This window comes from Lactuca sativa, chromosome 9 (genome assembly GCF_002870075.4).
Source record: "Lactuca sativa cultivar Salinas chromosome 9, Lsat_Salinas_v11, whole genome shotgun sequence".
Taxonomy (NCBI): domain Eukaryota; kingdom Viridiplantae; phylum Streptophyta; class Magnoliopsida; order Asterales; family Asteraceae; genus Lactuca; species Lactuca sativa.
This window is the reverse complement of record NC_056631.2, coordinates 18,042,444-18,055,712: the sequence shown is the minus strand read 5'-3', so window position 1 is coordinate 18,055,712 and position 13,269 is coordinate 18,042,444. Positions and strand designations below refer to the sequence as shown.

The following is a 13,269-nucleotide window of genomic DNA, read 5'->3' as shown; positions in this document are numbered from 1 at the left end:
TCCAACCTTTATGGTCCTATTAAGGCCATGCATGAGATCTAGTCCCCTTTATGGAAGTAAAAGAGTGTTTTGTGAGTCTGGGTTGGTTTGGGCCATATAAAGTCACCAAGTCAGTGACTTTATGGCTTAATACATGGAATAAGGCTTGGATTTGAGTTTGTAGCTTCTTAATCGGGGTATTATGCACTTATTAGGAAGTTGACTTAATAAGGCTATACGTTGGGCGTACAAGGAGGTACGCACAGTGTACAAGCCATCAGCCAGTACGCTCAGCGTACCTAGGAGTACGCCCCACGTACGTTGTCAGATTTGGGCCTCGGTGTGGGCTGTGTTTGGATTATAGGTCTTTGGGCCTTAGTGGGCCATCAGGAGTCAGTGTTTATGGGCCAAGTATATGTATTAGGCTTAAGGTAAGGCCCAATAATGGAGTTGGGCCCAATGTAGCAAATTGGGCCATTTATGGGTCAATAGTGGGCTTGGGAAGCCTACTTAATGTCAGACCTTTTTATAGTATGTTTTGGGCCCTAGTTATGGACCATTATGGGGTAGGGGTAAAATGGTAATTTTACCTTAAGAGTGATTATGATATTAGGCTAAGTAATATTGTGATCTTGGTAGCTCGGGGAGCCGAAGAAGCAGCAATCGGGAAATTTCAGTCAGCAACCGGAAGGTTATCAGCAAAGTTCAGCAGTGTAGGTGAGTCTCCCTTTGTGTGAATGGGTCACCACAATGTCGTCCCATGTATATATGAGTAGGAAGACCCAGGGGTTAGCCCTAGGCACAATATGCCAGTATGATATTCAGGACCAAGGTCCATTGATAGCGGGCGGGTGCCCAAGGAATGGGTTGCATGATAGAATATACTTGTTGTCTGTTTGATACCTGTATGTGCCTGGTAGGGAGGTGAGTGTGGGCGAGGTCCCGTATCTCACCAATAGCAGAGTGTGGACGGTGTTCCACATCTCATTAGCAGCAGAGCAGGGGCGTGGTCCAAGTTAGGGAAAGAGTGAGTGTGGGCTAGGCCCGTATCTCACTATCAGTAGGAGCATGGATGGGGTTCCATGACTCATCAATAGCAGGACAAGGGTGAGGCCCAAGATAGGCGAGGCCTCAGGACATGATTCATTAGTATATGTTAGCTTATGTGTTGTGATATGTTTATGTGTTAGTATATGTTAGCAGGCGAGGCCCAGTGACAGGCGAGGCCTAAGTGAAACAGATATGTATCCGAGCGGAGCTCGAAGCCAGGCGGGGCCTGGAGCGGCGGGGCCGTTGTAGCGGGCGAGGCCAGAAATAGCGGGCGTGGCCCAGGATATGTTGTATATGTTTATGCAGGGTGGTAGGTTGGGGGAACTCACTAAGCTTCGTGCTTACGGTTTTCAATTTTGATTTCAGGTACTTCCGGTAGCGGAGGGAAGAGCTTGGGGTGATCGCGTGGCACATACCATTGATTAGTCAGCCTGGGATGTTTTACTCTGATAATGAAAATATGTATTGGAAATTAATACTCTGAATTATGTTATGGTTTATGATATGTTTTTATGACTATGGTTTTAGTAATGTTTTAAAGAAAATTTTTAGTCGTGACTTTCGGGACGTTATATAACACTTGCCTTAGCAGCCATCAGTGATCCTCAGAGTCGTCAGCACAGGTGTTGTTACTGGTCCTACCGTTGCTAAACTCAGGCAGTTGGCCTTCTTGTGGCCCCTCTTACCACCATTTTTTCATGTTTTTAAACACTTTCTTGTTTGGAAAACTCCACAACATCCATATAACAATGTTTATCCGGTAACAATCATGTTTTTAAATCTACAAATGTAGGTGAAGTCTTTATGCATTTATGATTTGGTGAAGTTACAGGTGGTCGACGGAGAAGACGGATGGGGGAATGGGAAGAGAGAGAGAGAGAAAGAGAGAGAGAGAGAGAGAGAGAGAGAGAGAGAGGTGGGTGTTTGGTAAGAGGGAAATTGGGGATGCGAGATGTTAGACGTGAGTCCCTTTAACATGATAAACGATAAAAGAAAAATAGAGTTAAATGTAAAACTTACAAAATAAATAAGGATGGGTAAATTGCTCATTTTCGTAAATAAAATGTTGACAAAATTTCACGATGTAGAGTTTTTGATATTTATAATCAACGTGATACTTTTTACAAACCAAAGACACCAATCGTGAAATTTTGTCAACATTTTATTTACGAAAAACTAAATAAGTACATATTACAACAATTTACTTAAAATTTGGGATGTAAGATCCGTAAGTTCATGTTAATACTAAATAGTAGCCATTTCTTGAACAATAAAAAATTAAACAACAAATTATTTTCTAACACATTTTCACCTAATTTGTTATCGAACCAAAAATTAGATATCATTTTATGTATCTTAGGGATCTTATATCCTAAATTTCTCCACATATACCAACTTCAGTTATTTTGACATGTATTGCACATTGTTTATTTTAGGGTGCAATACAATACTTCACACTTCTTTTGATCGTTGGCATGCAACACTTTTATGGATCGTATCGATGTTCTGCACCACACACCATTAAGGAAGACATTTATTGGTAGGATGACAACTTAGAAAGGAAAACTATCCATTTAACCTAAAAAAACATATGGATACATGACACCTAACACTAACATTTAGAAAGAGTTTTAGGCCTTATTTAATAAGCCTCTTACTGGGTCGAGTAAGAGGTAGTATCTTCCTCGATCCAGCCAGGTTGTTTGTTTTACACACTTCATATTCATAGATTTGACCGAGTCATTTCCATCTTTTAGAGTCCTCACAAAATAATAGTTGACTGAAAAACCTTATTTTCTATGTCATTTCCCTTAAACACATCAATCTCATCGTTCTTGAGTGGCACCTCCAGCCAAAACGCCTCTTGCTCATGTTACACCCCTCTTTTCTTTTCTTCCCATCGACCTTAGCGACACCATTAGAAGCTGATGCTGAAATCACACTTTCCTCGTCTGAAATGGATGTTGGTTTCACTACAAGCCAAGACTCCACCATCTCGAAATGCAATAGGTGTGAATCGTCAACGTCAACTTCTACCAAACGTCGATAAGGTCTTAAATTGATTTTCTAAAACTGGAATTGAAATTGAAATTAATGGAATCTCAATTACTATTCTAACTTATTAGAAAGAGGACAAAGAGGACAGGAGAAGAGATTCAGATATGAAGCTCCATATGGGTTTATTATTTCAGATTGCATTAGGAACATGTCTTTAGTCCTTTGTAAAATTTCATGCTAGTTGTGAACATATCAGTAGTAACTAGGCGAGATCTAGAATCATAAGTTATAGCAGGAACTTATCCGCTACATTATGAGAATAATAATGTAGTTTAATTAGTGTTTGAGTTTATTATCACCTAATAGAGCTATATTTGACTTAGTAAATATGAGTTGTATTTTCAAAAATTAGATATTTGACTTGGTAAATGTCTAAATGAAGTGTCTAGATTTGAACTCAGGAAAAAGAGCAACCAATGTATTGTTATCTAATGTTCCCAATTTAGTTTCATTTAAGTTAAAAGCAAAGGTAGTATTATCACTCAAAGCTGGTCTAGAAACAAAATGAGGTTATTGTAGTCTGTAGTCGGATCACTTGTCTGTAGTCTGCACTGCATTTATTGGTTGCTATTTGTTTAGTTTTATGCTTGGTGTTCAAAAGCAGAAAGTAATGACGGTATGGTCACTTGAATAACAAAATATGTAGTAAAGTTTGGTCGTGGTAATCATCTTGTTTGCTATTTGTGATGGAGTGATGAGTTGTATTCATGCTCAATAACTAAAATTTATATTGTTTATGTATTTATGTAAAAAATATGAATTTATATCGTTTGTTGTTTAGGATGTTGTATCTCTTTTTTTATGAACATATGTAGAGTTGCAAGTAGAACAGAAGAATAAAATAGTCATTTTTATCATTCAGCACATTCAGTCAGATGTAGTGGCGGAACCAGAAACTTTTGTCAGGGGTAGCACAAAAGAATCCCCATAAAAGATACTAAGATGTTTTTTTATCCATAAAAGATACTAAGATGTTTTTTTATATTGTGTTTTTATTAGATATAACAAACAAACGTAAAAGTTTATAAAGTTGACTTCTACGTTTATCTATTTTTGGAAACACTGATCTTAACCTCTATAAATAATTATTTTTCAACACTAAAAATCAAATTGAACGACTAAATTAAAATAAAGTAATAAAACATTCTTACTAATGGAAAAAAGGAGAAGCCAATTAGCCAAGCAAATGTGAATGTGGGGAACCTGAAAAGAAGCCACGAAGTGAAGCAGGGGAGTAGAGAAAAAAAAAAGAAAGTAGAAAACCTATATTTCTTTTCCTTTGATTAATTTGCTGACATTAGGTTGGGTATGCACTCCATGTTTATTTATTTATTTATTAATTAATGGGCCATTTGTTCTATTTATTGAGCTACTAAATGGTTAAAGGGATTTTTAATTTAACATCTATGGAGCCACTCCATACACATACCTTTGTAATATATATCTAAAAATTCAATTTTTTGTACATGTCGGGAGTAAACGAGGGGTAGCACGTGCTACCCCTACCAACACATTAGTTCCGCCACTGGTCAGATGTATAATCAAACAATGTTGTTTTAATTGGATGTATGTTGAGTCAGACTTCAAACCCAATCAGTCATCTGCATAATCAAATGATAGCGTTTTGATGTATGCTCATCAGACTTCAGACCCAATCAACCATCTGACTTACTCTGTTTATAGGCTCAATAACTATCAAACAACTTTTTAGTTGTTATAGTTTCAAACGAAACCTTATCTATTTATTGGCCCAATAACCAATTTAACGGTACGTTTGGAATGCTTATATATTATATTTCGCGGTGGTCTGATTTCGTAGTTATTCCATTTCGCGGTGGTCTCATTTTGTAGAGAGAGTTAAATAGAAGAGGGCCATTTTGTAGTGTACATTGGCAAGAACATCATATTAACAAATTTGCAGTGGGTCCACCACGAAATGGGTGGCTATAATAGTAATATGTGATTTGTAGGTTATTTATTAAAATGTTATTAAAAAGGTAATATAATTAAATGAGAACTTAATTATGAAAAATCCTTTTCTTTGGGCAAATTACTAATCTAGCAATTTTTCTTAATCATTTATCAAAAAATAGCCAAAATATACCAATTAGCCAAAAATAGCCCTCAAAACCGTAGTCAACCTACGGTCAACGCCTTTGACTGATGTTTTATTGAGAAAATTACTGTTTTGTGCTAATGGGCTACTGTTTCATCGACCCGTTTATTTTTTTCGTGGCCCATTAGCCCAAAATATATAAAGATTTTTTTTTTTCAGATTAAGTCATTTTGTCTATTGTTTTCTTTGTTTTGCCTACTTTTTTCTCTCAATGGAGCACCTGAAGAACAACCAGGTTTGTTTACTTTTCATCAAAATTTTACCGTATTTGTGATTAGGAGTGACTTTTATATATGTGGTTAAATTTTTTTTGAAAAAAAACGAAAAAAAAAATATAAAACCATAGGTTTCATACGAAACCTACGGTGTACAAGTTCCCAATGCACAGATTGTGCATTGTCGACTTGTACACCTATGGTTTCGTATGAACCGTACGGAAATTATTATTTTTTTTCGTTTTTTTTTTTAAATCGATTCAATGGGATCGGAATTATGTTAATTTTGTAATCCTGTATTAAAAAAAAAAAAACAAAAAACAAAAAACAAAAAACAAAAACAAAAACAAAATCGTAGGTATTATGGAAACCTACGGTGTACAAACATTTACTGCACATTTTGTGCAGTAAACACTTGTACACCGTAGGTTTCCATAATACCTACGGTTTTGTAATTTTTTTTAAATAACTAATAAACATTTTTTTTAAAATAATAGATAAAAAAAATAGTTTTTTTCGCCAAAACCATAGCCTACGGTTTGGGAAACCGTAGGTATTAGAGAGAAAACCGTAGGTTATATATTACCTACGGTTTTGTATGTGAAAAATGATTTTTTTATACAAAACGCGAAACAGTAGACGAAATAATGAAACAGTAGGCGAATCTCGAAACCTACGGTTTAGTGGACTATTTTTGGCTAAAAATTGCTAATTACCCTCTTAATTTAGCTAGATTAATAATTACGCCCTTTTTTTATTTTCGATAAGCATTTTTTTAAAGTATGTTACCTACAATGACAATTAACTAAAAGTACATAATCCAAAATAAGTTTTTATTAACTAAAAGTACATAATCCAAAATAAGTTTTTTCCACAAACCGAAAGAGATAGGTAAGAGTGGTATCAAAATGGAATGAATGTTGATATATGCGGTAGAAATTTGAAGAAAATGTCAAAAGTTGTATTTATAAACAACTAGTTTAAAACCTGTGGGCACCACGGTTACCAAATTAATTAAACTTTCACAGTAAAAACTCAAAATTATTAACTAATTATATTTTTTAGTTATATAAAATTATAATCGTGGATTTAAATAAATACTTGACCTTATAATCTTTATTAATTTTATTTTAATTGTTATTCTAATGTTTTTAATTTAATTTAATTAGAATGAAAATTTTAAATTTTGAAATTTAAAATGGATAATCAATAGATTGACATATGACATGACTTTAATTATGATGCCTAATAAGATGAGACATGATAAAAGAAAAATCAACCTATTCTTTTATTAGAATAGGATATCTATCAAAATTACACTAATAGCGCCATAAAAGTTCATAAAATACACTCCGCAAATATATAAAATATTTAGAAAAGGAAAATTTGCACCTACAGAAACAATACTGTAACTTTTATGATACAGATGGGATAATAAATCAAGAGAATAAATGATGAAACGATTATTAAAAACCAATTAAAATAAATATAACTGCCACTAAAGTGTAGAGTGTAGAACACTTTGTGGAAATTGAATGTTTACTTTTATGACTAAAAAATTTATATTTGGAATTAATAATCTAGCTTACATATTCATTTTCCAAAACTGGTTTTGTCCGAGTACCCATCGCCACCGGTACCTTAGCACGACCAACGGCGGTCACCGCTAACGTAGCACCCCCCTCCGCTGCAGCTTTCATCTTCCCTATCCTCTTCCTCCCGCTACACCACCTCACCCACAACACCAACACCACCAAGACCGTCGCCAGCAAAACCCCACCGGCTACCGAACCACCAACCCACCACCCTTTCTTCCTCCCTCCGCCACCACCACTACCTTCGCCACCAGCAATAGGATACTCCGGCACTTTTGGCGGCGCCGGCACTGGCGCCGGGGTCCTCTCTTCTATCACTATACCAACATGCCCTTGTGTTACAGTCGAACAAATGCTCCCATTTTGCACACGATCAAACGCAACTCCACCAAATAAATCAAAAAACACACATTTTGGCAAAACCCCATCTGGCGCAACCCCCAAAGTTTCGAACTTTATCAAAATGGGGTTTTCCGAAGTCCGGAGATCCAGCTCCGGCAACCCTTTTGCTGTCAAATTAACTGCATTGTAAGCCAATAAACCCACCACCGACGACAAAAACGAATAGCCTGGTAAAGGATAGTAAACCGACGACCAGTTACCCAAATTATGATAGACCAAAATAACCCTCTCAACGTACGGATTCTCCAAGATGCCCTTGGGAATATCAAACTCTTTGTACCCATGAAACCCTCTTTTCCTCAAGCTACCACTTCTCAGGCGGAGGGCAGAGACGGTACTTCCAGTCAAATTAGACGGCACATTACCGTCGTAGACAACTCCGGTCCTTGGACGGTGCCGGGAAAGTGCTCGGAAAGCATAGTCTTGGAGAACGGAATCAAGAAATCTTGGTGAAAAAAAGATTTCACCGGTGGGTCGTAATGATTGAGATTTCACCGATGGGATTGTTGTAAATAAAACTGAGAAAATTACACAAAAAGAAGCAAAAGAAATCATGGGTTTCCGTCAAGATGAGTACTTTTTTGGTTCAAGCATCAGGAATCTTGAGTAAAGAGAGTAGGTGTGTGACCGTATGAGAGAGCACAACGGTTGGTTCTTGAAATAAGTGTGATGTAATTTTAGTATAAATATATATTTTATAATAAAAGTAAAACCTTTGGAAGAGAGTAAATGAGCAATCAATATTTTTTTAGACAGTATATAAAACTTTGGAACTTCATACATAAATGTATTACATTTTGACTACTTTACCAACAGGATTCCCCATGCAAGTTAACAAATTCGTAGCTATAGAATAAGTACATTCGTTTCTTAAGTTGAATGTGTGTAAGGATCCTGTATTCAGTCACGGTGTATCATCAATACAATTTCTCGGATGATATCTCACATCCGTACAAGTGTTTTTCGTTTATAATTTAGCAAAAAAAAAAGTTATAACTTTTAGTTTCTCACACCCGTAAAAGGTTTTCTCAATACAATTGGTTCCAACAAATGAAACACCTTTTAAATATTAGCATGATATAAAAGTAAATGGTATGTTTTGTCTTGGTCATTAAAATATTTTTTTTCCTCTCATTGTTTCGCATATTTCAATCAAAAACTTTTCATCTTAGACCCGTTCCCTCAACCTCTAATGACTCTCGGGGTCGACCCGATATATCAACCTCTAATGACTTTCGGACTCAACCCGATCCGTCAACCTCTAATGACTCTCAGACTCAACCTTATCTGTCAACCTTTAATGACTCTCGGGCTCATCCCGATCCAACAACCGACATAAAACATCAACCGGAGAACTTTGCAGTTAAGCATGTCCAGACGAGAGTAATTCAGGGATGGGTGACCCACTTGGAAAGTTTTTATGCCGAAAACCCAAAACGGACAATATTATGATATGTGTCAGACGGGGATATTACAAATGGTATCAAAGATGGTGAATTGGTCGATGTGTTCGACAGCGACGTTGAACCCTATAAGGGGGGGGGGGGGGGGGGGGGAGAGGGGGGTTGAAGATGGGTAGCTACCTGCACTTGATCTCACATCAGGTGGGAATGAGAACAAAACATTCCTTATAAAGGGTGTGTATACCTTCCCTGTCACAACGTGTTTTAAAGTCGTGAGGGCAGCATATCTCATAAGAACTTTGTACTTAAGCATGTCCGGACAAGAGTAATTCAGGAATGAATGACCCCCTTAGAAGTTTTCGTGTCAGGAGCCCAAAGCGGACAACATTGTGATACGTGCTAGAGAGGGATGTTACAACTCAAATGAGGCTATGGTTCTGTCAATGGATGTTCTAGGACTAATAGAGGATGAGAAATAACAAACCCTAGGAGTTAAGGTGCATTAAATAGTCCCAAAAACCCTAAAAGTCGTTCGGCTCATCGACATGGGCACCCCGCACCCCATAAATGGTGTCATGGCGCCCTAGTATAAATCCACAGTTTTTCAGTTTTCATATTTTGAAATTAATTCCTTCAAACTTTACTCTTTGCTTCTACATTTCCTTGGACTTTAAAACCACAAATCATAGTTTGGGAAAATCATAATCGGGACTCGGGTGTTATATTTAAAAACCTCCAAAACATGAAATCCTCCGATAGAAAATTCGGTAAGCGCATATGCCAAATACTTTAATGACTCTCAGGCTCGACCCGATCCGTCAACTTCTAACGACTCTCGATATCGATCCAATCCATCAACCTCTAATTACTCTCGGGCTCAACCCAATTTATCAGTCTCTAACGAATCTCAGGCTCGTCCTGATCCGTCAACCGACATAAGACATAAGTCGATCCCAAACAACCAATTTTTTTCACAAACTATAGCTTCAACAATTTTATGTGCTAATTAACTTCGATATTGATCAAGAACACGAACACCGTTACTAAAGGTTGATTTGAATGCTACATTGGAGACAAGGATGCTTAAAATATCCCGAGCCGTGCAAGCAAGTTCTGGATAACGATATTGGTGAGCTTTCCAAAAAGAAAAGAGAAACTTATATCTTCAGTAATATCACTTCTTGGCTCATCTAGGTACATCTCCAATTGTGATTTTTTAGACAATGCCAACTCCTTAGTTTCATAAACTGTGAACACCTAAAAAAACAGAAAATTAATTAATACAAGTAAAAAAGCTTATGAATTTAAGTAATAAAAAAAATTAATTACTAAAAATAGTTTCTTACCTGTAGCATTTCTCTAGTGCTTTTACTAAGTATCGTGTCATCCTTCTTTTTGTTAACACTCTTACTTAAGTTAGTAGCCCAATCCCCTGCAATTGGGAAGAACATAAAAAAACTGAGAAATATAAGTTCTATACTTGTGTAAAACACAACAAGCAAACATAAAAAGTGTGTTAATCAGATTCAAAAGGAGAATATGAAACACAACAAACATTAGAAAAAAAAAGTTTGTAATCAGTAACTCAATCCTTTGCAGTAGGGAAGAACATAAAAAACTGAGAAATATAAGTTCTACACCTGTATAAGGAGAATATAGTACACATCAAGCATTTGAAAAAATGTTTGTAATCATTAGATCAATCCCTTGCAATCGGGAAGAACAGAAAAAAAAAAAAACACCTAACTCGATTTCTTATCAAATTGTTTAAAATATAAACCGCAACCAAGGATTAAACCATAGATTATAAAACTGAGAATGACACAACAAGCAGTCACATTGAAGACAACAACCAATCAGATTAAACCATAAGAATCGATTATAAAACACAAAAAACAAAAAACTGGAATGACAGAGCATAAAAAACTAAAATCACTATACCTTGAGGTACATATCTCAAGATTATATATATATATATATATATATATATATATATATATATATATATATATAAGAAATCGATTTCTAGTTTCTTTGATATTTGGCTTCATATTGTTTCAAGAATCGATTTCTATAAGAATAGATTTCTACATGTCTCAAAATTCTATTAAGTGCAAAAAAAAAAAAATGAGGAATATAAGTTCTAGACTTGCTACAATTGATGACAGAGCTTCGAAAAACGAGAATTGATTAAGAGCAAAACATTTAAGAAGTGTTATCGATTTAAGAGCATACAAAAAAATACCTTGAAGAATCTATGAGCGGCTCACTGGTCCAACAATGGCAATACACTGAAGTGCTTCACTTAGTATCGATCAACAATGACATATTGGTGGTTCAAAAATGGTACTTTCGGCTTTGTCAAATACAAGTGCGATCGAGTAAGAACTAAAACGAGATTGGAAAATTAGGGTTGATTGGGATAATGGTTGAGTATGCGATTAAAGAGAGGTTACCTAGGACGAGGACGATTGAGATTGTTGAGAAGAGAGAGCAAGAATCCTTTAATACAATCGACTGTGCATGGTCTGCATTTAACACAACCATCAATATGAGTACGGGGAAAAGAAAATGATGATTGAGTTTCTGGTGCATGTTTAAATTTCAAAAGAGCAAATGGAAACCTTTTTTATTTCAATAGTTCTATGCTTAAAATATAAAACTTATTATTTAATTTTTTGTGAAAACAAATTCTTGTGTCAGTATCGTGGTATTATCATTTTAAAATCGTGTCATATTCGTGTTTAATTTCGTGTATTTATCGTGTTATTATTGTTTCAGATTACAGACACGAACACGACACGACACAATGTCATTTTTCTTTTACATAACACGAACGCGACACAAACACGAATACAATTTTTTATTTCATCCCAATTTCGTTTTGTATCATGTATTTTTGTCGTGTCATGTCGACTTTTGCCACCCCTACCAAACACCACCTTTCTTGACTACTTATCCAAAACACCCAAAAAAAAGCACCAAATGAGGTTCAAGGAGAGAGGATAAGCTCACAACACTCAAAGGAGGATAAGGTTTCTCTCAGCGGACATTTTAGGACTGATATAGGTTGAGAAATGACAAACCCTATCAGTTAAGGTGCATTAAATAGTCCCAAAACCCCTAAAAGTCATTCATTCCATGGGCCTGGGAGCCTCATGCCACATAAATGATGCCATGGTGCCCTCAATATAAATCCACAGTTTTCAGTATTTAGATTTTTGCAATTAATTCCTTTACTTTAGTATTCACTTTTACCTTTCGTGGGACTTTGAAACCACCAATCCTAGTTTAGGAAAAGAATAATTGAGACTCAAATATTACAATTAAAAACCTCCCAAATATGAAATCCTCCAATTGAAAATTCGGTAAGCGCATATGCCAAATACTCAAATCAAGGATCGTGTGTCACACTAAACAGTTGTCCGATGATGATGGGTGTTGGCATGCAACGCCTTTCTTTTTCATTTGTATCCATGGGGACTTAATCCATACATATACATGTTTTTCTCGATGAAAACGCCTAAGGTAGAGGTGGTGTTTTGTATTCTTCCTGTGGAATCACTTTTATATTCGACTAGTCATTATATGCAAATATCTACTCAGGTCCGTCATTCGGCGGATGTAGAGGCGTACCTAACCCATATCTATGGTCCCATAAGTCATTGTCATGTGCGATACCAATGTCATCTATGATAACTAGTTGTACGGTTCCATAGTATTTCATTATAAATGATGCAATAATGAGTATACCATAAAGTTAAATAAAAATACACGGGAGTGAAATAATTAACAATGTACCTCCACCCTGTGTGAGGTACCACCATCATCTCTGGAACCCTTATTATTATTATTATTACACTGTAGGAGCATGGCTATGGTAGATTCAAGTTGTAAAAAACACATCTCACGTGTCATAACTGCTTGCAACATTCAATAAACTCCTTTTACAACTCAATAATAATTTGTTCCTTATCAGTTGATGGTATATGGCTGGTGGTGGTGGGTCAGATTCATATAAACCTTTAGCAACATCTAGTTGTGCCTTCTTTTGTAGAGGCACATAAGTAGGTGAGTTGCAAGGTGATGGTGTTAGAGAAGGTTCCATGTACGCTAGATAAAGTAGGGCGTTCAATCAACGCGGAGCTAAAATACCATCATTCAACATGACTCTCATCTGTTGTAGGCTCCAACTTCTCAATAAGTATATTATTCTGCTAACAAATTTGTAAAATTACAAATAATTATAAGTAATACATATAGGTGAAAATTATAAATTATATAAATAATCATACCTCGTTAACTATAAGAAACTTGTTGCATTTCTCTGTCTGTAACTTCTTGAGTTTCAACTATCCAACTGCCCGAGGGATCACATTCAGTTGTCAGGTACCAAACAAACTGCTTACAAGAAAACTCTCAAGAATTCATATATAAAAGAATGATGTGTA

The 13,269-nt window shown here is 35.9% G+C and overlaps 1 protein-coding gene across 1 annotated transcript; it reads right to left on the bottom strand.

Moving 5' to 3' along the window:
- Positions 1-6,857: 6,857 nt before the first annotated feature.
- LOC111908441 (uncharacterized) lies at positions 6,858-8,141 on the bottom strand. Its single transcript, XM_023904266.3, has one exon. The coding sequence runs from the start codon at positions 7,968-7,970 to the stop codon at positions 6,999-7,001; it is 972 nt and encodes a 323-aa protein (XP_023760034.1). The 5' UTR covers positions 7,971-8,141; the 3' UTR covers positions 6,858-6,998.
- Between the last annotated feature and the right edge of the window lie 5,128 nt (positions 8,142-13,269).

Bases quoted from the DNA above. Each gene is read 5' to 3' on its own strand.
- LOC111908441 (XM_023904266.3), bottom strand. From the start codon at position 7,970: ATGATTTCTTTTGCTTCTTTTTGTGTAATTTTCTCAGTTTTATTTACA.